Genomic DNA, 26,877 nt, shown 5'->3' on the forward strand with positions numbered 1-26,877 from the left:
CACTACTGTATGGTATAATATGATTTTGGGGCACTACTGTATGGTATAATATTATTTGGGGCACTATTGTGGCATAATATGATTTGGGGGCACTATTATATGAACTGGAGCAGTATTGTGGCATAATTTGATTTGGGGGCACAACTGTATGGCATAATATGAATTGAGGCATTTCTGTGTGGCATAATATGATTTGTGGGCTCTATGGTGGCTTAATATCAATTGGGGGCACATACTCAGGCATGAGGGAAGGGGGAGAGTTTTAATATAATGTGGGAGGTAGGCTATTAATTTAATGCTGGAGCTTAGGTGGGAGCTAATCATTTAACTGGTGCTATTTTATTTGTGGGGTGATGTAAGTCAATTTAATTTAATATTGGGGCCTATCAATTTAAGAAGGGGTGATTGGACCTTTAATTTAATGTTGGGGTGGTTTGGGAGCTATTAATTGAAAGTGGGGCTGTTTGGGGAAAAAATAATGTATATTTATTAAATGTGAATATGAAATATTTAATGGCAGTGAAGGTATATTTACTAAACACAAATGGTATTTAATTTATTGCTGGGGTTGTTTAGAGGGAGGGAAATAGGTTTATTTATTAAATGTGAATACTAGTATTTTAATGTTGGGGCTGGAGGGAGGCCTAATTATAAAACATGGGTTGTACTGATTAAACACCAGGGTTGGTTGGAGTTTTCTAAATTATACGTAGCCATTTTTTTTCCAAATAGGGCCTCCAACATTCCAGGATCCAGGCAAGCAGCAACTAAAGACACCTGCAGCCACATGTGGTGAAAGTGGCAAGAATAGGTAGGAGAGAGCAGCACAGTCTGCCAACTGTCCTGAATCTGGTGGGGAAGTCCTGAATTTAGGTGACTGTCTCGCTTAGTGAGATTTGGTCCAAGTACAAGGACAGTTGGGAGGTATGTCCCGCTTCACACTGTACTGCTCGTGAAGGTAGAGCTGAATGCAACTAACAGTAGAGCACACAGTATTGCCTGTGTATTGGTCTAATAGCAGCTGCCAGTCCCTGGATAGGACACAGTCAGCAGAACAAGCCAAGGAGCTCTAAGTCTCACAAGATTTGGTAATCTAATGAGAATATGAGCTTCCCTGCTAACTTTACAGGAAGTTCCCACTCTGATGGATGTCAGCAGCACCAGAGGCATAGATAAGTACAGTGGACTGGGGGTGTCGTAATGTACCTAGGGGGGTGGCATGATGTGGCTGGGAGGGTGTGATAAATGTAATGTTTTATTATAATGTATAAATACCTCATGTTGGCGACGCCCACAACAAAATGTGGTCACGCCCTTTTCAGCGCCGCAGCTATGCAGTGGCACACAGTTTCTTTCCTGCCCCTTTATGGAGGGGGCCCCAAAAGTTCACTATACCCGGGCCCCAAATTTCTCTTCCTGGCCCTGTACATACCATTGTCTGATACTGGTGCGCCCTATGCTGTGCCCTATCCTAATGGGGCCTCTTCTTCACCCACTCCACCAGACCGGATGAGCGTCCTGGAGGTGAAGTGGGCCTCCTCCTATCCCCCTGCTGCACTTACCGGGTCATTCCCACCGTACCTTCCCGCTCTTTCTCCTACTTTGAAGTTCACTCCATCCGTCTCTTCTCTCCCATCCATTTCCGTGTCTCCGTCATCTACCGCCCCCCAGGCCATACCTCCCTTTTCCTGGATAACTTTGCTGCCTGGCTCCCCCACTACCTTTCCTCTGACCTTCCCTCCATCATACTCGGCGACTTCAACATCCCTATTGACAACTGCTCTGACCCTGCCACCATCAAACTTCTTACCCTCTCCACCTCCCTTGGCCTCACCCAGTGGACCTCCTCCCCCACCCACTGTCTTGGCCACTCCCTCGACCTAGTCTTCTCTCATCTCTGCAATCTCTCTGATTTTTCTAACTCTCCCTTCCCACTCTCGGACCACCATCTCCTCTCCTGTACTCTGTCCTCCTCCCCTGCCCCCCCCTGCCGAAAGCCACTCTCACCAGAAGCAACCTTGAAGCGATCGACCCTACCTTTTTCTCCTCTCTTTATTCTCTCCTCGCTCCACTTCCTTCCCTGGCCTGCCCAGACCAAGCGTCCCCTCTCTACAACCATTCACTCACTACTGCCCTTGATGCTGCCGCCCCCGCCTCTCCTATCCGCCGATGCCGCCTCATTCCCCAACCGTGGCACTCCAAACTCACCTGCTTACTCCAAAAGTGCTCCCGCACTGCCGAACGCCTCTGGAGGAAATCTCGCTCCCTCGCTGACTTCCTTCACTTTAAATTCATCCTCTCCTCATTCTGCTCTGCCCTCTCCCTTGCTAAACAAACCTTCTTTAAATCCCTCATTTCTTCTCAGTCCTCTAATCCCCGCCGCCTCTTTCTCACCTTCAACTCCCTCCTTTCTCCCCCCCTCCTCCTGTTCCACTTTCCCTCTCCGCTGCGGACTTCGCCACTTTTTTTTCTTCCAAAATTGAGGCCATCAGACTTAACATCTCTTCCATCCCCTCTCCCCCTGCCCTTATTGCTCCACCCCCATCCAACAGACAACTCTGGTGCTCCTTCCACCCCACATCGGGCGATGAAGTTCACTCCCTTATTCTTTCCTCTCCACCCTCCACCTGTCCACTAGATCCCATCCCCTCTAACCTCCTTCGCTCTCTCTCTCCCACTGCCTGCTCCTACATTGCACACCTATTCAACCTATCACTCGCCTCAGGTGTTGTACTCTCCTCATTTAAACACGCTCTCATCTCTCCCATCCTCAAAAAACCCAATCTTGACCCCACCTCCCTCGCCAACTATCGCCCCATCTCACTTCTCCCCTACGCCTCCAAATTACTTGAGCGGATAGTCTGCTCTCGTCTCACCAATTTCCTCTCAGACAATTCCCTCCCCGACCCTCTCCAATCTGGTTACCGCCCCCTCCACTCTACCGAAACTGCCCTGGCCTAAGTTACCAACGACCTCCTCTCAGCCAAATCCAGGGGTCACTTCTCCATACTCATCCTCCTCGACCTCTCTGCGGCCTTTGACACCGTGGATCACCCCTTCCTTCTGCAAACTCTTCTCTCTCTCTGCCTCTCTGGTTCTGTCCCCGCCTGGTTCTGCTCTTACCTCGCCAACCGCACCTTCTCTGTCTCCGCATCTGGCTCTTCCTCCACCCCCTCCCCTCTCCCGGTAGGAGTCCCCCAGGGCTCTGTTCTCGGCCCCCTTCTATTCTTGCTTTACACTTCCTCCCTCAGGGCTCTGATCTCCTCCTACGGTCTTCAGTATCAACTCTATGCTGACGACATTCAGCTCTACATATCTTCTCCTGATCTCTCTCCCACTCTCCTCTCTCGTGTATCCGATTGCCTCTCTGCCATCTCCTCCTGGATGTCCTCGAGCTTTCTCAAAATTAATATCTCAAAAACTGAACTTGTTGTCTTCCCTCCCCCCAGGCTCCCCTCCCACCACAACCTCTCTATCGTTGTAAATAACACAACCATCTCCTCTGTCACCCAGCTCCATTGCCTGGGCGTCACCCTTGACTCCTCTCTCTCCTTCGCCCCCCATGTCCAATCTCTTGCCCAAACCTGTCGCTTTCCAGCTGCGCAACATCGCCCGCATCTGACCCTTCCTCTCACAAGACGCCACCAAAACTATCATCCACGCACTCATCATCTCCCGCCTCAACTACTGTAACCTTCTCCTCACTGGCCTCCCCCTCTCCCACCTCGCCCCCTTCGTTCTGTTCTGAACGCGGCTGCCCGACTCCTCTTTCTCTCACACCCCTTCTCCTCTGCCTCCTCTCTCTGCCATGCCTTACACTGGCTCCCCTTCCCCTATAGGATCCTTTTCAAACTCCTCACCACCACTTACGAAGCTTTCTCCCAGTCTACTGCCCCCTATATCTCTAACCTCCTCACCATTCACACCCCTGCCTGCTACCTGCGCTCGGCCAATGACCGTCCCCTCTCCTCCACTCTGATTACCTCTTCCCACTCCAGAATCCAAGACTTCTCCCGAGCTGCTCCCCTGCACTGGAATGACCTCCCTCGCTCCATCCGTCTCTCACCTAGTCTCTGCTCATTCTAACGGGCACTTAAAACTCACCTGTTCCTCAAAGCCTACCATCCATCCACTTAACCCTAACCTTCTTGCTCCTACGCTAACCCCCCTCTCTCGTACTTCCCTCTCTCCCCTAGCCCCGACTTTCTCTCCCTTACTTTAATGGCTCCCTCTTGTGCCTGTTTGTTCACCCTCCCTTAGGATGTGAGCTCGTATGAGCAGGGCCGCTCTCCCCTCCTGTCTCCATACTTGTTCTTCTGCTCCGGCTTTACCCATATGTCTGTCCGGAGTTGTGAAGTATTGGTACTTTGTGTTTATTGTTCTGTACTTTGTCACCCTGTATGGTCTACTGTTTGTACTGTGTACGGCGCTGCGGAAACCTTGTGGCGCCTAACAAATAAATGATAATAATAATAAATAGAAAGTCAAGCTGCGCGTAATACATTTGTATCTCACAGGACACGGCAGGTAACAGAGAGAAAACAGCTGATCCACAGAGGACTATATTAACATATCCCAACGCACTGTAGTCCTCCAGCTTCTGTAGAACTAGATGTCTCAGTATACCTGCCAGCCTATTGTGGGGCATGCTGTGACTTGTAGTTTCACGTAAACTGGGGAACCACAGGAGGTGTAAGGGGGCTGTTCCTCAAGCATACTTCTGTTTGACAGCAGCATATTTTCATAGATTCTTTGATTATGAAACAATGATCTTTTCAAAAAGTACTGTTGTTACTATTATTATTATTATTATCTGGAACTGAGGTGGGCCTGTGTACTTTAAATGCCAGGGCTGATTTTTAGTCCCAGTTCGGCCCTGGTTCAGGTTATAGGAAAAGTATGTTTAGTGTCATACTAATCCACTTTTTACCATCAGAAATCTGCTACTATCGGCTAAGCGATTGCACCCTGTGTATGCAAGTTATGAATGATAAAGGATTAATGCTCAAAATGATATTGTGTTTGGAATGCTAATAGGCTGGTTTGAACCACTATTTTGGTGGCCTCTTGAGAGAAGACATGTAGGGAACAGTTGGAGTGAGTTGCCCCCCACCCTTACAGAGCATCGTTTGAACCAACCTATGACCTGCATTGTACTGGACTGTCCTAAATCCTGAACCAATGGAGAATGCCTTTACAATTGACTTGTTTACTTTATGACATCATCACTGTTTTTTATGTATGACAAACTGTATATAAACCAGGCACTGTGACCATCATTCAGTCTACTTTGACCACAGGCTTCAGGACTGAATGACTATTTGCTGGATTTAGTGCGCTACGTATGTATCAGCTGAACTTTATTTTATTGTAATTTGTTACATCTTGCTATTAAATCTCTTTTGTGCGTTGAAACCACATTGATCGCAGTGGACAATATTTATTGATAGCGATAGTACACACTACAGGAAACTTCAAACTATTAGCGTTTTACCAACAACAAACAAAAGTCCCGATCAGCATGCTGATTTGTGTACACACTATACTCGATTACTGTTAGATCTGTGCTCTTCATCAGTCGTAATCATCGGCTGCAAAAGCAAGGCAAGTCAGTGGGTAGCAGGAGGTGAAGGAGAGCTGACACTCAGGTTCATTTAATCCTGGCCTCAAAAATGTGATGCTTTTACATTGCACACGTTAGGAAGTTATTAGTTGTACTACAAATTCGTTCTATTTGTCCCATTGCTCTTGAAATAGGCAATTTAATAATTTATACAGCTTAAGTAATAAAATATCCTCAAATGCGATTATTATCCATTTTGTAAATCCACACTGACATCTACGCATACAAATGCTTCCTGCATACACTGCACAATCAAGTTCAAAATGTAAATTCAGATGTGTCCATCTGGATATGTCTAGTGCTACAATATCTATGTGGCTGTTTGATGAATTAATGATCAAAGCTCCTGTTGTTCAGTCTTTCTTTATACCACGTTTACATACTAGAATACAATCACTTTCAGCATGCTGGACTAATTGTCGGGTTCATTTGACAGATCTCTATTATGAAATAGCCATGTATTAATACTTGTGCAGAGGATCTTTTCAAGTATCAGTACATATCCGTTTATTGTTTAATATATGTCTTGCAGTATGAACATTTTTCAATCTTTTTCAGTTAATCACAGAATAGACTGGTATATTACTGGTTTATACTAATAGCGGTTTGCGCGTGCATCTGTATGACACCTTGCATCGTCAGAGGGCTGCCTAATCCACTAATTGAAGTGTTTAAGTCATATAACTAATTGTAAAATTTCAGCACATCTGCAGAGTACTTCCGTAACACAATGTGTGCATTACCTCTGTCGTAGTCAAATAATTGGATGAAGTCATTTTAAATTAATAAATATTGGTTGTTGTATTTTCCTGTGCGTTTGCAATTCATACGCATCGGCGTACAAAAGTTAAATTCGCAATCACATAGGAAAATACAGTAAATACATTTATATTCACACTCACATCTGCAAATAGTTTACTTTTAATAAAGTTTCCAACTCACATTCTTTTATTACTAAGACTTAGAGATTTATTACATAAAGGTAAACTTACATTAAATATATTTACAGATCAGGTCCTAAGAAATGTATTGTGTTTGGTCTTATATTAATCTATATTTTACCAGCATCATCACAGAAGAGATTGCATATAGAGGTCACTAGTTATGATTAGTATCAGATTAATTCTCAAAGATACTCTGTTAATGGGTTAGTTTGAACCAGATTTTCGGTGGTTCCCTGAGTCAAGACATTTACCCAGCTGTTGGAGTGAGTTGCCCCCACTTTTGAAGAGGCATCGTTTGAATTGACCTATGACCTGCATTGTACTGGACCATCATAAACCCTGAACCAATGAAGAACTCTTAGTGGTATCTTTGTGTGCATTGTGACATCATCCCTGCTTTATTTCAAATCAAACTGTACATAAGCAGCCACTGATACAGTTTCTCTGAAAACACAGACTTCAGGATTGATGGGCTATTACTGGATCCAGTGCGCATGCGTATGTATTGGTTATACTTTGTTATATTTTTGCTATTGAATCTCTGTGTTTTGGAACCACGCTAATCACATCAGACAATCTTTATTGGTAACGATAGTTACGGACAGTACACCACTAATTCACACATGGTCATGAATAGAACATCCATTGTTATCTGTGCAGGTGTGTACATGCTTTGCAGGCTATATGCATATAAATATTTGTGTGCATTTTCTAAAGTAGAAAATATATTATACATTTTGTAACATTAGGAATGTGGCAGAAGCGAGAATTCTTGCCATCTTAACAAGCAATTAATTACTATATTCACGGAGAAGAGAAGAAAGAGGTACTAGGTGCGATCTACTGATGCTGGAAGTCTAGAAATAGGTGCTACCCATTAGTAAAGAATGATCAGGAGGGGAAGATGCGATGAGTTGGATAATGATCTCATGCCAACGAGAGTTACAGCCCTTATGAGAGATGAAAATAAATAGCAATAGACAGTGCAGAGACTAGTCAGATCAACACAATGCTAAAAAGTAAACATTTTATTAATAATTAATAATGTGACTTTGATATCACATCAATAGTGATCAAAATTACATCCATATAATAATGCAATAAAAATACTTTCTTTCGGAATCCAATGCCTGTAATAATATATGATAATAAATATCTGTATAGTCAATAAATATAGCCCACGTTTAGTATCCCATAAGGGTTTTGTTGCACAGAGGCCAGATGACAGTCTTGTATTAACTCCAATATAATAGGTTACTCACAATTAAAACATGGGCTGTTAATCTGTGTCTTTTTGCAACACTCAGAAAAGATCATTTGAGTTCTAGAAGCAAAAAATTCTGATCTACCTCGGCCATCACTCATAATCTAGAAACAACGCTGCATATGGCAATTGGAGATTCCGCAGAAATTCTTTTAACCTGTCTGAATTGGGCTTGACATTTTTGTACTTCCATGGCAAATTATTTTGTTTTTATATTTTCTGCGGCCCCTGCTGTCTGTCTAGCTTAAGAACAGCATCTTTATAGTGCTGAAACTTAGCAATAAAGGTACACGGCGGAGGTCCTGGCTAGGGAGACTTCACCGAAAGGAGATGCACTGTCCACTGTAAACTGAGATGCTAATGAAAATTTTTCCATGAGACACTTTTGAAGGAAGACCTCAACCCTATTTAATGGCCCCATAAATCGTATCTTATCCCTTCTCACCCTTCCCTCCAAATCCAACAGCTTTTGTTTAGAAGCAGCAACTTGTGAGCCTAGATTGGAGATTGGTGGTATCCTCAAGACAAAATTCCACCTCTCTCAACTTTCGAAAATAAATTATAAGTCGGATTGAACCTTCGCTATTTTGTCAGTCACTCACTTTTCAAAGGAGATGATCATCATCAAAACTTATTGGAGAGAGGGTTCACTCCCAGCGAGTTGGTCTAGTGCCTACGTTGAAGTGGAAGGCTTCGGAGGGGCAGGCTCTTTCCCCAGAACTGTTGACAGTGGAATGGGTATATTTTTCAAATCATGACATAGAAGTTGCATGACTTGTCTTGCCCTTTCTGTCAAGATTAGTAAAGTCTGATCATGTCACTTAATAAAAAAAATAAGATTCAGGTATCCACGGGTGCTGAGTCAGGTAGAAACAGTCTGACATATTGACACAGTGAGAGACAGGAGGCCTCAGAAGGGTTAAGTTTGAGCAGTCTCAGCAGACAGTGCACCAAGTTTTAACTGGAAACAGCCAGACAATAGCATAACTGCCAATATTCTGTATGGATTACCAGAAGCCTATAGTTCATTACAGCACCAGGATTAGAGTTGTAGAGTATTAGATTTGTGCAGTTGATAGGTGCTTTGCAGAGAGTTTCTAGCAGCTTATAGGTACTAAACAATCACTTCTGGCCCTCTGGGAAAACCTGGGCCCAGATAATATTCCTATTTAAAGTAATGGATTAGATTTTTCAATAAATCTTGTTTAAACAGAATTTGTATTTTGCCAATAGCATCTTCAATGTAAGTATCAATGCTGTTTGGTTGATTTGCAGTCCCTGTTTGACCGTTCTCCTGATGAAATACTGCACAAATATAAAAGAAGGACAAGATTTGTTTTTATTTTGTGTGAATGGGAATGCATTTTTATTTTATTAAAGAAAGAAGGCTCAAAATTAAAATATTCTGTTAGATGGAACAGTTTAATGGAACCACAAGCAGATTATGGGCCTGATTCATCTTCAAATACAACTTGCGTGTAAAAAACAAAATTGCACGTAACAAGCATGTACACCCTTATTCAAATACAAGCAGGTCTCAAGAAACGTTTCATTTCAATATGCGTATAAGTACACTCTGGCTTTACGGTACTTGTGGTATGCAGACAGACACAATAGACTGTAGAATATGCACATGCATGTTTGCGATGTAAAGTCCCATCAGACCGCATGCAAAAAAAATTGTATTAAATAAACTAACCGCTCTTAATACTATAATGATTACTATAAATACATTTTAAACAAACATTTTAATATGAAATACATATATGAGAGTGTTCTTAATGTGTACTGTACATAAAAAGTATAGTTTCTTTGACTTGCATACACGTTCTGGCATGTATATGTGTCAGTCATCCCTATCAGTTGGCACTTACGTCTGCCCTGTAGCTGGTGCAAGTGATATGGCTAAAAATCACATACCTCAGAAATGTCCAGACCTTGAGTTGGTTACAAAAATTAATAACAAGACATACAATATGTTGCACAAATAAATTTCAGAAAATAAAATAGGAAAAAAAAATCAGTCACTACTTACTAGTTAAGACCTGGGAGTAAATGTATGAACCTCTGGATTCTTCAACTCCGGCGAGTTTGGCGTCTTCAGCGCTTAAATTTAAAGCAGCGCTGCCTTGTAAAGGGAAGTTTCCCTTTACAAGGCAGCGCTGCTTTAAATTTAAGCGCTGAAGACGCCGAACTCGCCGGAGTTGAAGAATCCGGAGGTTCATACATTTACCCCCTGGTGTGTGAGGGAACACAATTGAGAAACAATTGAACATTTCAGTCTTGATAGACCCCCTCATGAAAATGCACACATTATTGTCTAAGTCAGAAGATTTTAAACCTTTTTCCACATAGCTCTCACCCCCCACCATTGGAGTTTATCTGTCAATAGGGAGAGATTGATCTCCCAAATGTCACATGGCTTTTGAAGTGAGCTAGGGATGTCTTGAGATCAGGATTGTTCACAGGACCTTGAGCTCTCACCTCTGCTCTTTCAGCTTGGCTACATGTTTTATATAAATAAAAAATAATAAGGGAGAGAGAAAGTAAGAAATGAAAGTTACATGCAAAAGGCTAGCGTTTTGTAGCCCTGTGTGATGGATTTACTGTGTTTAGTCTACAAAATGAAACCACATGTGGATTTAATGGTCTTGTGGATGGCCAATTTTTATTTTCTAAAAATATGTGAGCATCTAATCTGCTAAGTGATGTAATACAGTACATTTTTTGAGTTGCAGTGAAGTTGTATTGAACAGAGGGTTACAAAGGCTGTCATACTGAAGTGAAAAGTAATTCCTCATTGTTGCATGATGTATTTAGACTGGTACTTAAGTTTTTATTTGTATCAGTCTATTAATTTGCATTTAATTCATATTAAAGTTCTCTTTGTGTTCAATTCAAACATTTTTAATAACGTAGAATCATATGTAACCTGAGTAAGATTTTGTTTCTTCTTTATGAGCATACTTAGCGGTCTTATTTATGACCCATCTAATATTGCTCATGTTAATTAATACATGTTATTGCAATGATCAGAAATTAATTTGGCAATTTCTTAAAATTGATTAGCTGGGACAGCGCCTAAAATAGGAATCTGTACCGGTGAATATGCTATAGTACAGGCCCTTATGGCCCTGTACAGTTTGAGATGGGGAGGAGCACTAAGCCTGCTGGGGAGGATCCAAACATCCTTCTCCTGCAATACTATCCCCATAGGATGGAGTAAGCTGTCTGGATTATGCCCTGAATTTCTGAGTTTGATAAATAGGGCATAACACCTATGGGGACTGGATTTGTGATCAATGAGGCAAGGACCACTAATAATTAATAGCAGTTTTTAGGGGATTTAAACCATTTCAGAGGTTCAGAAATAGGCCCCTTAGCCACAAATTAATGCTTTAATTTATGTATGCAAAGTAACTTTAGCATCACTCAACCCTCTAAACAGTAAACTCCTTTCAAGTTCATCATTCTTGTTTGTTTTTAATCAACATTTAATGTTTTTTCATAACTGTACTGATAAGATGAGGTGATCTTTACGGTAACCGAAAATGAAAAAACATGTCGATGCAGAAGAAACATTCATTAATAAGAATATGTTTAATCTGTTTTGATTGTTGATCCATTTTATGTCCACAAAAATGATTTGTAATACGATGGGATTTGCACATGCCACAAAAAAATTAGCAAAGCAGCAATAACAGTTTTCCTTTTAGTTGCACTGCACTTCAGAAGCGGTAATGTGGATACTGGGGGTTACTTAAGAATATGGTTGGACTAAAATGCTAGTATAGCTTTCACAAATCACAAATCCTAACAATTATAATACATAGTTTTTTTGTTCTTTTTTCTTAGATTGTAGCTAAGACTACACAACACGGCAATGAATTTTGAAGTGAGGTCCTCAGATCAACCAGAAGTGTATCCTTCAGATGTCATCAGGCCATTGTTCGACAGCAACAACTTAACCGTAAAAGATGATTCACTTGAATGGTTGATATCTGATGTCAGGTCGATTTCTGAGGCTCAGTATGCATTTATTTCTGCAGAACCTGTTCAGTCTGCATCTTTTGTGGTGAGCACTGAGCAGTACGTTAAAGAAGAATTTGGAACAAGTTCTTTTTCTAAACAAAGTAGATGTCCTAATGTGGATAAAGAAATTAAAGAGGAAAAAGACAAAAATGCACAATCTTTGTCTGGGAATATTAAATTGCGTTTAAGGAAAACCATAAAACGAGAGAGTGGTATTGAGACTGAGTTACAAGTAAAACATGTAAAAGACGAGGTAGAAATGGACTTTCCAGTTGAACAACATGGTTTGGAAAAAATGAAGACTCCCAGACATAGGCGAAGAAAAAACAGTTATCGGACAAACAAAGTTAAGCAGCCTTGCCGCTCTCCAGCTACAGAACCAAAGTTTTTATTTAAATGTGAGACCTGTGATAAAGTCGTCAAGCACCTAGCAAACTTCATTGACCATCAGCGAATACACACAGGAGAGCGTCCTTACAAATGCATGGTAAGGAATAGATTAGGGCAAGATTTCATATGATGTACTGGCTTGGACCTTGTTTAGAGACCCACGTCCAATTTCACATAAGTAATTCCTGTTCTTTTAAAGGGATGTCCAAGTAGGAATATATTGTGCATGCAGCCATGTTATCCCAATTGTTAATGATTTATGCCTTTCATTTTTGGTTTTGCAGTTTTTAATTACCTTGTGCCTGATGGAAAGTTGGTTGCAAATTGTACAGAATTTACGCACAAAAAATACATTCGTAAAAATAGCATATTTATGCTTATGTTCTGAGCCTTATGCATCTTAAGATCTATGCAGGTCTGCACCAGTAGCATATGTGTTCAGGACACTTACGTCCCATTTGCACCCAGGTTTTATCTATTTGTTTTATGTGCAACAAACGCATTCGCTATTAGGCATCAATAACATTTCTTATACAGTAGAAACAACTCCCCATCTCGTGTTTTGCTTAAACATATACTATATGGACAAAAGTATTCAGACGCTTGACCACTACACTACACCAACAGGAACTATAATGACATTTTATTCAAATACATATACTTTAATATGGAGTTGGTCCCCCTTTTGTAGCGATAACAGCTTCCACTCTTCTTGGAAGGCTTTCCACAAGATGTTGGAGTGTTTCTGTGGGAATTTGTGCCTATTCATTCTGTAGAGCATTCATTAAGTCGGGCACTGATGTTTTACAAGACGACCTGGCTCACAATCTCTGTTTCATTTCATGCCAAACGTGTTCATTGGGGTCAAGTTCTTCCACACCAAACACATGTCTTTGTAGTCCTTGTTTTGTGCATTGGGGCACAGTCATGTTAGAATAGAAAAGGGCCTTCCCCAAACTGTTGCCACAAAGTTGGATGCATAGCATTATCCAAAATGACTTGGTATGCTGAAGCATTAAGATTGCCCTTTACTGTAGCTAAGGGGCCTAACCCAAACCCTGAAAAACAGCCCCATACCATTATCCCTCCTCCACCAAACTTCACAGTTGGCATAATGCAGTCAGAGAGGTAATGTTCTCCCGGCATCCTTCCAACCCAGACTCACACATCTGACTGCCAAACAGAGAAGCGAGAATCAACATTCCGCAGAACACGTTTTCATAGCTCCACAGTCCAGTGTCGGTGTGCTTTACACCACTCCATCCAACGCTTGGCACTGGTCTTGGTAATGTGGAAACATAGCTTCCAGTTTGCAACTCATTTTAACTGCTAGCAACTGTTTAGTATTGAAACTATATGACATCAAACAGAACACATGTTAGCTCTGCAGACATGCTTCTATTTGCATGCCTGTGTTACTAAAAAGTGACAACACAAACACTACAGTATGTTAAAGAGTTATACACTGTCGTTGAGAGCCGGAGTCTGAATTCTGGGATAGTAAACACAAAATTTCAATGTAATCCATTCTGTATCTGTAATTGCATATTTACCAAAGCTGAGGCCATTGAATTAAAAACTGGGAAAAAGGTTATCTACTACGGTATTAGATTAAGTAATAATAATAATAATAATAATAATAATGTGGTACTGAGATCCATCAACTTTGTAATAATAGTTGGTAGTTTTTTTGTTTCTTTTATTTAAATATTTGCAATTAATTAAAGAGGTTTTCCACTGTAAATCAGTGCTTCTTAAACCTGGTGCTCAGGACCCCAAACAGTGCATGTTTTCCATAACTCCTTGCTTTAGCACAGGTGTATTCATTACTGACTGACACATTGTAACATATTTACAGGTGGTATAATCCCTTGTCACCTGGATAACCTGCACTGTTCGGGGTCCTGAGGACTGGGTTTGAGAAACATTAATCTAAATAACTCCTGTACTAAATCTTCTTCCTTCTCAATAATAGTATTTTCCCTTTAGTCCTGCCCCTGGTGCCCCATCATCCAACTTTTTTAGCCAGGTCCTAGCACTCGCACATAGCTATGACCTCTGCCGAATACCTTTTGGTGCTTCTCCTTTCTTAGCATAGTAGTACACACAGTGGATCTAAGCATTGCAGTTACCGCCTGCGTCAGACCTCTTCTTCTTTGGAGAGAGACAAAGAGTGCTGAAGGTGATAGGTAGCTATCCCCAGAGAGAAGGAACCCAAATTATTGTTATCGGGAAGGAATGGGATTTAGTACAACCCTGTAAATTTACTCATTTTATATATATATTTGAACTCGCTGTATGCACGGGAACCTTATTTCCATGAGAGAATTGTTTCATTTTCTCACTCATGAAAGCTCAATCTTGTAAATTTCCAGACACAATGCGAAATAGTGATTTCAGTGATATTTTAACTTTGAGCTGCTTGCTTTAATGAGCTGCATAGATTTCACCTTGGTCTTATACTAATCTAATTTCTGTCTGCATTACTAGGTATGCAAAAAGAACTTTATTCGCAACACAGACCTCATTAAGCACCGTATGGTACATTCAAACCTGCGTCCATACAAATGTACAATATGTGGAAAGAAATTCAAGCTGCCAGGAGCCGTGAATAAGCACAGAAAAGTACACTCTGACCAGTGTCCCTTTAAGTGTGAATCTTGTGACAAGAGTTTCAAACGATCATCCTGTCTCATCAAGCACATGCGCAGTCACACAGAGGAGAAACCCTTTGCTTGTGACATCTGCAACAAGTGCTTTAAGTGGGAGGGTTCTCTACGCGAACATCACAGGATCCACTCTGGGAAGAAGCCCTTTCAGTGTCCTGACTGCAAAAAAAGCTTCACCCATCTTTCCACCTTCCTGCAGCACAAGAGGATACATAATGAGCACCCCTTGTTTCCTTGCGATATCTGTGACAAATCCTTCAATCACAAGCCTAATCTACTCAACCACAAGAGAAGAGTTCATAAGTGAATGTTAGCAAATTGATTTATAAGGAAAGGCTTCTGGAATATGAAGTGTTAAGATGCTCCATTGGTACATAATAAATATGTTCTTTGAAGAAAAATCTCTCATTAGAAGTCAAATGTATTCTTTAAAATCCTTGTTAATTGGTGGGATGACCCTTTCATAGGTCTTAGTTTAGAGGGAAATATTTTTTGACATTATGTTTCCGTAGCCGTGGAGCGCGAGCCGTAGTGGGATGTCGCTGTGTGATTTCACGGCTTTTGTCCATGAGGTGTGGTCATAGTGATGTGGTCAAAGTTTGTGGAACCTGATGGTATTTGGGGCGTTGTGCTAAGGTCATTGTTCCAGGTGGATATTTAGGGTAAAATGGTGCAGGAGAGGGGAGATGAAGATAGTGTTAGAGGGTCATATTAATGGAAATACAAATAAGAGTAAATAAAGATGATATGAATGGTGATAGAGGTAAAGATAGAATTACAGGTGTTGATATAAACACAAGTGGAAGTGTAGGTAAACTAGGGAGTGAAATTTGATTTTAGATGGATGTGGTGGTGCAGGATAGAATGAAGTTAGAGGTGAAAAAAAGGGGTTAATGAAGTGACGTTGAGATCAAAGGAGAACTCTGTGTAATAGAAGATAGAAATGGAAATAGTAATGTTTGTAGAGGTAGGGATGTAGATATAGGTAGAAGCAAAAGTGGGGACGAATTAAGGTTACAGTGGAAGTAGAGTAGAGATGAAAATGTAGGTGCAAGTAGGGTGGGAATTATATACACCATATATCGGAACCATATATAACATATATCGGAAACGGGAATGAATATTAATAACGATTGGAGATTTCAGTACAAATAAACCAGATAGTAGGTAGTAGTAAGATGGGATAGAGTTATGAGTAGGTGGAAGTAGCAGGTGGAAAATAGAAAGAAAAACTAGATGCGTACAAAAAGTAATAATTGTAAATGGAAAATTAAAGATGAAGGACAATAAAAATAATACTAAAAATGAAATAAAAATATGAAATAAAGTACCAAGTGCGTTTCACCACGTAGAGTGGGTTCTGCGTAAAGACACCGCCTATTTGAATCCTCGGGCCGATTTTTGCCACCTAAAATTAGTAATTTAATTGCTTGTTCAGATTGTTGGTACTATAGTGTTATTTGATTGGTTTAGATCTGGATATGTCATTAGTGGTATAGTGGGCGAGATGTAGGTTCGTGTGTTGGCAAGTCTCCGTGCTGGAAATGCTATTCTACATGTCCGATCACGTGGGGGTGTGACGTCGGTGGCATAGTGGTAAGATTTGCGTGAGTGTCTATTGTGGCGCTGCCGCCATCTTTGTTGTGTACAGATGAGTTTGCATCTATGTGTTGTGCCTAAGTGCATTAGTGCGCATGCCCAGGACTGCCAAGAGGAATTTGGGGTCCCGGTACAGCAACTTGTACCCCCCCCCATCAGTGATCAGCAAAGCAACTGTATGCCACCAAAAGGGCGTGGCCACATAGTTTTGGATGCGTTGTCAACATGGGGAGTGGCTGCACTTTTTTAGACTCTACATATTGAGGGAGATTCAACTGCCGGCGATGTGACATGCAGACATCGCGCAGGGCACTTTGCCGGCAATTACGGTAGAAATCTATGGTCATTTTCCCTCGCAAAAAGATTTCTGTAAAATTTCTGCCGCAAAGTGGCTCACAGACATTCCCGGCTATTTGAATTCCCCCATTATATTTAAATGGTGTTACTCTCACCTACTTGTTATTACAGCTTTCACAACCTGGTACTGGATTCTTGCATGGATCCTTGAATGTTGGAAAATGTAAATATGGAAAACCAAGCAATAAGTGAATATAACAGATCATGCAGTATATAATACATACATTATAATAAAATATTACATCTATCACACCCTTCCCAGCCACATCAGGTCAGCCCCTGCCACATCACGCATCACGCCATCCCTCAGACATATCATGCAACCCCCCAGGCGCATTATTCATCTGTATTACTGAGCGTAAATAGTATACATGAAATATGTATGCTTAACTAAACATGTCTAGCATGCTGTATGTCCGATTCCTTTGCTACAGGTAACCAGGTATGAAATAGCCATGTATTAATACTTGTGCAGAGGATCTTTTCAAGTATCAGTACATATCCATTTATTGTTTAATATATGTCTTGCAGTATGAACATTTTTCAATCTTTTTCAGTTAATCACAGAATAGACTGGTATATTACTGGTTTATACTAATAGCGGTTTGAGCGTGCATCTGTATGACACCTTGTAACGTCAGAGGGCTGCCTAATCCACTAATTGAAGTGTTTAAGTCATATAACTAATAGTAAAATTTCAGCACATCTGCAGAGTACTTCCGTAACACAATGTGTGCATTACCTCTGTCGTAGTCAAATAATTGGAAATGAAGTCATTTTAAATTAATAAATATTGGTTGTTGTATTTTCCTGTGCGATTGCGATTCGTACGCATCGGCGTACAAAAGTTAAATTCGCAATCACATAGGAAAATACAGTAAATACATTTATATTCACACTCACATCTGCAAAATAATTCACTTTTAATAAAGTTTCCAACATTCTTTTATTACTAATATTAAGAGATTTATTATATAAAGGTAAACTTACATTAAATATATTTATGGTTCAGGTCCTAAGAAATGTATTGTGTTTGGTCTTATATTAATCTATATTTTATCAGCATCATCAGAGAAGCGATTGCATATAGAGGTCACTAGTTATGATTAGTATAAGATTAATTCTCGATTCTCAATTCTCTGACCTATGACCTGCATTGTACTGGACCATCATAAACCCTGAACCAATGAAGAACTCTTAGTGTTATCTTTGTGTGCATTGTGACATCATCACTGCTTTATTTCAAATCAAACTGTACATAAGCAGCCACTGATACAGTTTCTCTGAAAACACAGACTTCAGGATTGATGGGCTATTACTGGATCCAGTGCGCATGCGTATGTATTGGTTATACTTTGTTATATTTTTGCTATTGAATCTCTGTGTTTTGGAACCACGCTAATCACATCAGACAATCTTTATTGGTAACGATGGTTACGGACAGTACACCACTAAGTCATACATGGTTCATGAATAGAATATCCATTGTTATCTGTGCAGGTGTATACATGTTTTGCAGGCTATATGCATATAAATATTTGTGCATTTTCTAAAGTAGAAAATATATTATACATTTTGTAACATTAGGAGTGTGGCAGAAGCGAGAATTCTTGCCATCTTAACAAGCAATTAATTACTTTATTCACGGAGAAGAGAAGAAAGAGGTACTAGGTGCGATCTACTGATGCTGGAAGTCTAGAAATAGGTGCTGCCCATTAGTAAAGAATGATCAAGAGGGGAAGATGCGATGAGTTGGATAATGATCTCATGCCAACGAGAGTTACAGCCCTTATGAGAGATGAAAATAAATAGCAATAGACAGCGCAGAGACTAGTCAGATCAACACAATGCTAAAAAGTAAACATTTTATTAATAATTAATAATGTGACTTTGCTATCACATCAATAGTGATCAATAAATTACATCCATATAATAATGCAATAAAAATACTTTCTTTCTGAATCTAATGCCTGTAATAATATATGATTATAAATATCTGTATAGTCAATAAATATAGCCCAAATGTTTAGTATCCCATAAGGGTTTTGTTGGACAGAGTCCAGGTGACAGTCTTGTATTAACTCCAATATAATAGGTTACTCACAATTAAAACATGGACTGTTAATCTGTGTCTTTTTGCAACACTCAGAAAAGATCACTTGAGTTCTAGAAGCAAACAATTCTGATCTACCTCGGCCATCACTCATAATCTAGAAACAACACTGCATATGGCAATTGGAGATTCCGCAAAAATTCTTTTAACCTGTCTGAATTGGGCTTGACATTTTTGTACTTCCATGGCAAAGTATTTTGTTTTTATATTTTCTGTGGCCCCTGCTGTCTGTCTAGCTTAAGAACAGCATCTTTATAGTGCTTAAACTTAGCAATAAAGGTACACGGCGGAGGTCCTGGCTAGGGAGACTTCACCGAAAGGAGATGCACTGTCCACTGCAAACTGAGATGCAAATGCAAATTTTTCCATGAGACACTTTTGAAGGAAGACCTCAACCCTATTTAATGGCCCCATAAATCGTATCTTATCCCTTCTCACTCTTCCCTCCAAATCCAACAGCTTTTGTTTAGAAGCAGCAACTTGTGAGCCTAGATTGGAGATTGGTGGTATCCTCAAGACAAAATTCCACCTCTCTCAACTTTCGAAAATAAATTATAAGTCGGATTGAACCTCCCCTATTTTGTCAGTCACTCACTTTTCAAAGGAGATGATCATCATCAAAACTTATTGGAGAGAGGGTTCACTCCCAGCGAGTTGATCTAGTGCCTACGTTGAAGTGGAAGGCTTCGGAGGGGCAGGCTCTTTCCCCAGAACTGTTGACAGTGGAATGGGTATATTTTTCAAGTCATGACATAGAAGTTGCATGACTTGTCTTGCCCTTTCTGTCAAGATTAGTAAAGTCTGATCATGTCACTTAATAAAAAAAATAAGATTCAGGTATCCACGGGTGCTGAGTCAGGTGGAAACAGTCTGACATATTGACACAGTGAGAGACAGGAGGCCTCAGAAGGGTTAAGTTTGAGCAGTCTAAGCAGACAGTGCACCAAGTTTCAACTGGAAACAGCCAGACAATAGCATAACTGCCAATATTCTGTATGGATTACCAGAAGCCTATAGTTCATTACAGCACCAGGATTAGAGTTGTAGAGTATTAGATTTGTGCAGTTGATAGGTGCTTTGCAGAGAGTTTCTAGCAGCTTATAGGTACTAAACAATCACTTCTGGCCCTCTGGGGAAAACCTGGGCCCAGATAATATTCCTATTTAAAGTAATGGATTAGATTTTTCAATAAATCTTGTTTAAACAGAATTTGTATTTTGCCAATAGCATCTTCAATGTAAGTATCAATGCTATGTGGTTGATTTGCAGTCAGTGTTTGACCGTTCTCCTGATGAAATACTGCACAAATATAAAAGAAGGACAAGATTTGTTTTTATTTTGTGTGAATGGGAATGCATTTTTTTTTTATTAAAGAAAGAAGGCTCAAAATTGAAATATTCTGTTAGATGGAACAGTTTAATGGAACCAGAAGCAGATTATGGGCCTGATTCATCTTCAAATACAACTTGCGTGTAAAAAACAAAATTGCACGTAACAAGCATGTACACCCTTATTCAAATACAAGCAGGTCTCAAGAAACGTTTCATTTCAATATGCGTATAAGTACACTCTGGCTTTACGGTACTTGTGGTATGCAGACACAATAGACTGTAGAATATGCACATGCATGTTTGCGATGTAAAGTCCCATCAGACCGCATGCAAAAAAAATTGTATTAAATAAACTAACCACTCTTAATACTATAATGATTAATATAAATACATTTTAAACAAACCTTTTAATATGAAATACATATATGAGAGTGTTCTTAATGTGTACTGTACATAAAAAGTATAGTTTCTTTGACTTGCATACACGTTCTGGCATGTATATGTGTCAGTCATCCCTATCAGTTGGCACTTACGTCTGCCCTGTAGCTGGTGCAAGTGATATGGCTAAAAATCACATACCTCAGAAATGTCCAGACCTTGAGTTGTTTACAAAAATGAATAACAAGACATACAATATGTTGCACAAATAAATTTCAGAAAATAAGATAGGAAAAAAAAATCAGTCACTACTTACTAGTTAAGACCTGGGGGTAAATGTATGAACCTCTGGATTCTTCAACTCCGAGCAGTCTACCTTTACAAGTTTCCCTTTACAAGGCAGCGCTGCTTTAAATTTAAGCGCTGAAGATGCCGTACTCGCCGGAGTTGAAGAATCCGGAGGTTCATACATTTACCCCCTGGTGTGTGAGGGAACACAATTGAGAAACAATGGAACATTTCAGTCTTGATAGACCCCCTCATGAAAATGCACACATTATTGTCTAAGTCAGAAGATTTTAAACCTTTTTCCACATAGCTCTCACCCCCCACCATTGGAGTTTATCTGTCAATAGGGAGAGATTGATCTCCCAAATGTCACATGGCTTTTGAAGTGAGCTAGGGATGTCTTGAGATCAGGATTGTTCACAGGACCTTGAGCTCTCACCTCTGCTCTTTCTGCTTGGCTACATGTTTTATATAAATAAAAAATAATAAGGGAGAGAGAAAGTAAGAAATGAAAGTTACATGCAAAAGGCTAGCGTTTTGTAGCCCTGTGTGATGGATTTACTGTGTTTAGTCTACAAAATGAAACCACATGTGGATTTAATGGTCTTGTGGATGGCCAATTTTTATTTTCTAAAAATATGTGAGCATCTAATCTGCTAAGTGATGTAATACAGTACATTTTTTGAGTTGCAGTGAAGTTGTATTGAACAGAGGGTTACAAAGGCTGTCATACTGAAGTGAAAAGTAATTCCTCATTGTTGCATGATGTATTTAGACTGGCACTTAAGTTTTTATTTGTATCAGTCTATTAATTTGCATTTAATTCATATTCAAGTTCTCTTTGTGTTCAATTCAAACATTTTTAATAACGTAGAATCATATGTAACCTGAGTAAGATTTTGTTTCTTCTTTATGAGCATACTTAGCGGTCTTATTTATGACCCATCTAATATTGCTCATGTTAATTAATACATGTTATTGCAATGATCAGAAATTAATTTGGCAATTTCTTAAAATTGATTAGCTGGGACAGCGCCTCCAATAGGAATATTTTATAGTACAGGCCCTTATGGCTCTGTACAGTTTGAGATGGGGAGGAGCACTAAGCCTGCTGGGGAGGATCCAAACATCCTTCTCCTGCAATACTCTTCCCATAGGATGGAGTAAGCTGTCGGGATTATGCCCTGAATTTCTGAGTTTGATAAATAGGGCATAACACCTATGGGGACTGGATTTGTGATCAATGAGGCAAGGACCACTAATAATTAATAGCCTTGCTACTTGATACACGGTTATCCCCTGAAAACTGCAGTTTTTAGGGGATATAAACCATTTCAGAGGTTCAGAAATAGGCCCCTTAGCCACAAATTAATGCTTTACTTTATGTATGCAAAGTAACTTTAGCATCACTCAACCCTCTAAACAGTAAACTCCTTTCAAGTTCATCATTCTTGTTTGTTTTTAATCAACATTTAATGTTTTTTCATAACTGTACGGATAAGATGAGGTGATCTTTACGGTAACCAAAAATGAAAAAACATGTCGATGCAGAAGAAACATTCATTAATAAGAATATGTTTAATCTGTTTTGATTGTTGATCCATTTTATGTCCACAAAAATGATTTGTAATACGATGGGATTTGCACATGCCACAAAAAAATTAGCAAAGCAGCAATAACAGTTTTCCTTTTAGTTGCACTGCACTTCAGAAGCGGTAATGTGGATACTGGGGGTTACTTAAGAATATGGTTGGACTAAAATGCTAGTATAGCTTTCACAAATCACATATCTTAACAATTATAATACATAGTTTTTTTGTTTTTTTTTCTTAGATTGTAGCTAAGACTACACAACACGGCAATGAATTTTGAAGTGAGGTCCTCAGATCAACCAGAAGTGTATCCTTCAGATGTCATCAGGCCATTGTTCGACAGCAACAACTTAACCGTAAAAGAGGATTCACTTGAATGGTTGATATCTGATGTCAGGTCGATTTCTGAGGCTCAGTATGCATTTATTTCTGCAGAACCTGTTCAGTCTGCATCTTTTGTGGTGAGCACTGAGCAGTACGTTAAAGAAGAATTTGGAACAAGTTCTTTTTCTAAACAAAGTAGATGTCCTAATGTGGATAAAGAAATTAAAGAGGAAAAAGACAAAAATGCACAATCTTTGTCTGGGAATATTAAATTGCGTTTAAGGAAAACCATAAAACGAGAGAGTGGTATTGAGACTGAGTTACAAGTAAAACATGTAAAAGACGAGGTAGAAATGGACTTTCCAGTTGAACAACATGGTTTGGAAAAAATGAAGACTCCCAGACATAGGCGAAGAAAAAACAGTTATCGGACAAACAAAGTTAAGCAGCCTTGCCGCTCTAAAGCTACAGAACCAAAGTTTTTCTTTAAATGTGAGACATGTGATAAAGTCGTCAAGCACCTAGCAAACTTCATTGACCATCAGCGAATACACACAGGAGAGCGTCCTTACAAATGCATGGTAAGGAATAGATTAGGGCAAGATTTCATATGATGTACTGGCTTGGACCTTGTTTAGAGACCCACGTCCAATTTCACATAAGTAATTCCTGTTCTTTTAAAGGGATGTCCAAGTAGGAATATATTGTGCATGCAGCCATGTTATCCCAATTGTTAATGATTTATGCCTTTCATTTTTGGTTTTGCAGTTTTTAATTACCTTGTGCCTGATGGAAAGTTGGTTGCAAATTGTACAGAATTTACGCACAAAAAATACATTCGTAAAAATAGCATATTTATGCTTATGTTCTGAGCCTTATGCATCTTAAGATCTATGCAGGTCTGCACCAGTAGCATATGTGTTCAGGACACTTACGTCCCATTTGCATCCAGGTTTTATCTATTTGTTTTATGTGCAACAAACTCATTCGCTATTAGGCATCAATAACATTTCTTATACAGTAGAAACAACTCCCCATCTCGTGTTTTGCTTAAACATATACTATATGGACAAAAGTATTCAGACGCTTGACCACTACACTACACCAACAGGAACTATAATGACATTTTATTCAAATACATATACTTTAATATGGAGTTGGTCCCCCTTTTGTAGCGATAACAGCTTCCACTCTTCTTGTAAGGCTTTCCACAAGATGTTGGAGTGTTTCTGTGGGAATTTGTGCCTATTCATTCTGTAGAGCATTCATTAAGTCGGGCACTGATGTTTTACAAGACGACCTGGCTCACAATCTCTGTTTCATTTCATGCCAAACGTGTTCATTGGGGTCAAGTTCTTCCACACCAAACACATGTCTTTGTAGTTCTTGCTTTGTGCATTGGGGCACAGTCATGTTAGAATAGAAAAGGGCCTTCCCCAAACTGTTGCCACAAAGTTGGAAGCATAGCATTATCCAAAATGACTTGGTATGCTGAAGCATTAAGATTGCCCTTTACTGTAGATAAGGGGCCTAACCCAAACCCTGAAAAACAGCCCCATACCATTATCCCTCCTCCACCAAACTTCACAGTTGGCATAATGCAGTCAGAGAGGTAATGTTCTCCCGGCATCCTTCAAACCCAGACTCACACATCTGACTGCCAAACAGAGAAGCGAGAATCAACATTCCGCAGAACACGTTTTCACAGCTCCACAGTACAGTGTCGGTGTGCTTTACACCACTCCATCCAACGCTTGGCACTGGTCTTGGTAATGTGGAAACATAGCTTCCAGTTTGCAACTCATTTTAACTGCTAGCAACTGTTTAGTATTGAAACTATATGACATCAAACAGAACACATGTTAGCTCTGCAGACATGCTTCTATTTGCATGCCTGTGTCACTAAAAAGTGACAACACAAACACTACAGTATGTTAAAGAGTTATACACTGTCGTTGAGAGCCGGAGTCTGAATTCTGGGATAGTAAACACAAAATTTCAATGTAATCCATTCTGTATCTGTAATTGCATATTTACCAAAGCTGAGGCCATTGAATTAAAAACTGGGAAAAAGATTATCTACTACGGTATTAGATTAAGTAATAATAATAATAATAATGTGGTACTGAGATCCATCAACTTTGTAATAATAGTTGGTAGTTTTTTTGTTTCTTTTATTTAAATATTTGCAATTAATTAAAGAGGTTTTCCACTGTAAATCAGTGCTTCTTAAACCTGGTGCTCAGGACCCCAAACAGTGCATGTTTTCCATAACTCCTTGCTTTAGCACAGGTGTATTCATTACTGACTGACACATTGTAACATATTTACAGGTGGCATAATCCCTTGTCACCTGGATAACCTGCACTGTTCGGGGTCCTGAGGACTGGGTTTGAGAAACACTAATCTAAATAACTCCTGTACTAAATCTTCTTCCTTCTCAATAATAGTATTTTCCCTTTAGTCCTGCCCCTGGTGCCCCATCATCCAACTTTTTTAGCCAGGTCCTAGCACTCGCACATAGCTATGACCTCTGCCGAATACCTTTTGGTGCTTCTCCTTTCTTAGCATAGTAGTACACACAGTGGATCTAAGCATTGTAGTTACTGCCTGCGTCAGACCTCTTCTTCTTTGGAGAGAGACAAAGAGTGCTGAAGGTGATAGGTAGCTATCCCCAGAGAGAAGGAACCCAAATTATTGTTATCGGGAAGGAATGGGATTTAGTACAACCCTGTAAATTTACTCATTTTATATATATATTTGAACTCGCTGTATGCACTGGAACCTTATTTCCATGAGTGAATTGTTTCATTTTCTCAGTCATGAAAGCTCAATCTTGTAAATTTCCAGACACAATGCGAAACAGTGATTTCAGTGATATTTTAACTTTGAGCTGCTTGCTTTAATGAGCTGCATAGATTTCACCTTGGTCTTATACTAATCTAATTTCTGTCTGCATTACTAGGTATGCAAAAAGAACTTTATTCGCAACACAGACCTCATTAAGCACCGTATGGTACATTCAAACCTGCGTCCATACAAATGTACAATATGTGGAAAGAAATTCAAGCTGCCAGGAGCCGTGAATAAGCACAGAAAAGTACACTCTGACCAGTGTCCCTTTAAGTGCGAATCTTGTGACAAGAGTTTCAAACGATCATCCTGTCTCATCAAGCACATGCGCAGTCACACAAAGGAGAAACCCTTCGCTTGTGACATCTTTAACAAGTGCTTTAAGTGGGAGGGTTATCTACGCGAACATCACAGGATCCACTCTGGGAAGAAGCCCTTTCAGTGTCCTGACTGCAAAAAAAGCTTCACCCATCTTTCCACCTTCCTGCGGCACAAGAGGATACATAATGAGCACCCCTTGTTTCCTTGCGATATCTGTGACAAATCCTTCAAGCACAAGCCTAATCTACTCAACCACAAGAGAAGAGTTCATAAGTGAATGTTAGCAAATTGATTTATAAGGAAAGGCTTCTGGAAATATGAAGTGTTAAGATGCTCAATTGGTACATAATAAATATGTTCTTTGAAGAAAAATCTCTCATTAGAAGTCAAATGTATTCTTTAAAATCCTTGTTAATTGGTGGGATGACCCTTTCATAGGTCTTAGTTTAGAGGGAAATATTTTTTGACATTATGTTTCCGTAGCCGTGGAGCGCGAGCCGTAGGGGGATTTCGCTGTGTGGTTTCACGGCTTTTGTCCATGAGGTGTGGTCATAGTGATGTGGTCGAGGTTTGTGGAACCTGATGGTATTTGGGGCGTTGTGCTAAGGTCATTGTTCCAGGTGGATATTTAGGGTAAAATGGTGCAGGAGAGGGGAGATGAAGATAGGGTTAGAGGGTCATAATAATGGAAATACAAATAAGAGTAAATAAAGATGATATGAATGGTGATAGAGGTAAAGATAGAATTACAGGTGTTGATATAAACACAAGTGGAAGTGTAGGTAAAGTAGGGAGTGGA

General features: G+C 39.9%; 1 protein-coding gene across 4 annotated transcripts in view; it reads left to right on the plus strand.

The window, feature by feature from the left end:
- LOC142150954 (uncharacterized) overlaps window positions 1-26,444 on the plus strand; it is a 60,418-nt gene extending 33,974 nt beyond the window's left edge. For 2 of the 4 annotated variants that reach the window (XM_075206161.1, XM_075206177.1), the window contains exons 2-5: window positions 11,687-12,350; window positions 14,744-15,292; window positions 22,822-23,485; window positions 25,870-26,444. In XM_075206161.1, the coding sequence (XP_075062262.1) occupies window positions 22,850-23,485; window positions 25,870-26,355 (1,122 nt within the window). In that variant the 5' untranslated portion in view covers window positions 11,687-12,350; window positions 14,744-15,292; window positions 22,822-22,849 and the 3' untranslated portion in view covers window positions 26,356-26,444. Of the gene's footprint in view, window positions 1-11,686; window positions 12,351-14,743; window positions 15,293-18,145; window positions 18,216-18,531; window positions 18,736-22,821; window positions 23,486-25,869 lie in introns of those variants that run through there. The other 2 variants (XM_075206186.1, XM_075206169.1) reach the window with 2 other exon arrangements.
- Window positions 26,445-26,877: the final 433 nt, after the last annotated feature.

This window comes from Mixophyes fleayi, chromosome 1, assembly GCF_038048845.1.
Source record: "Mixophyes fleayi isolate aMixFle1 chromosome 1, aMixFle1.hap1, whole genome shotgun sequence".
Taxonomy (NCBI): domain Eukaryota; kingdom Metazoa; phylum Chordata; class Amphibia; order Anura; family Limnodynastidae; genus Mixophyes; species Mixophyes fleayi.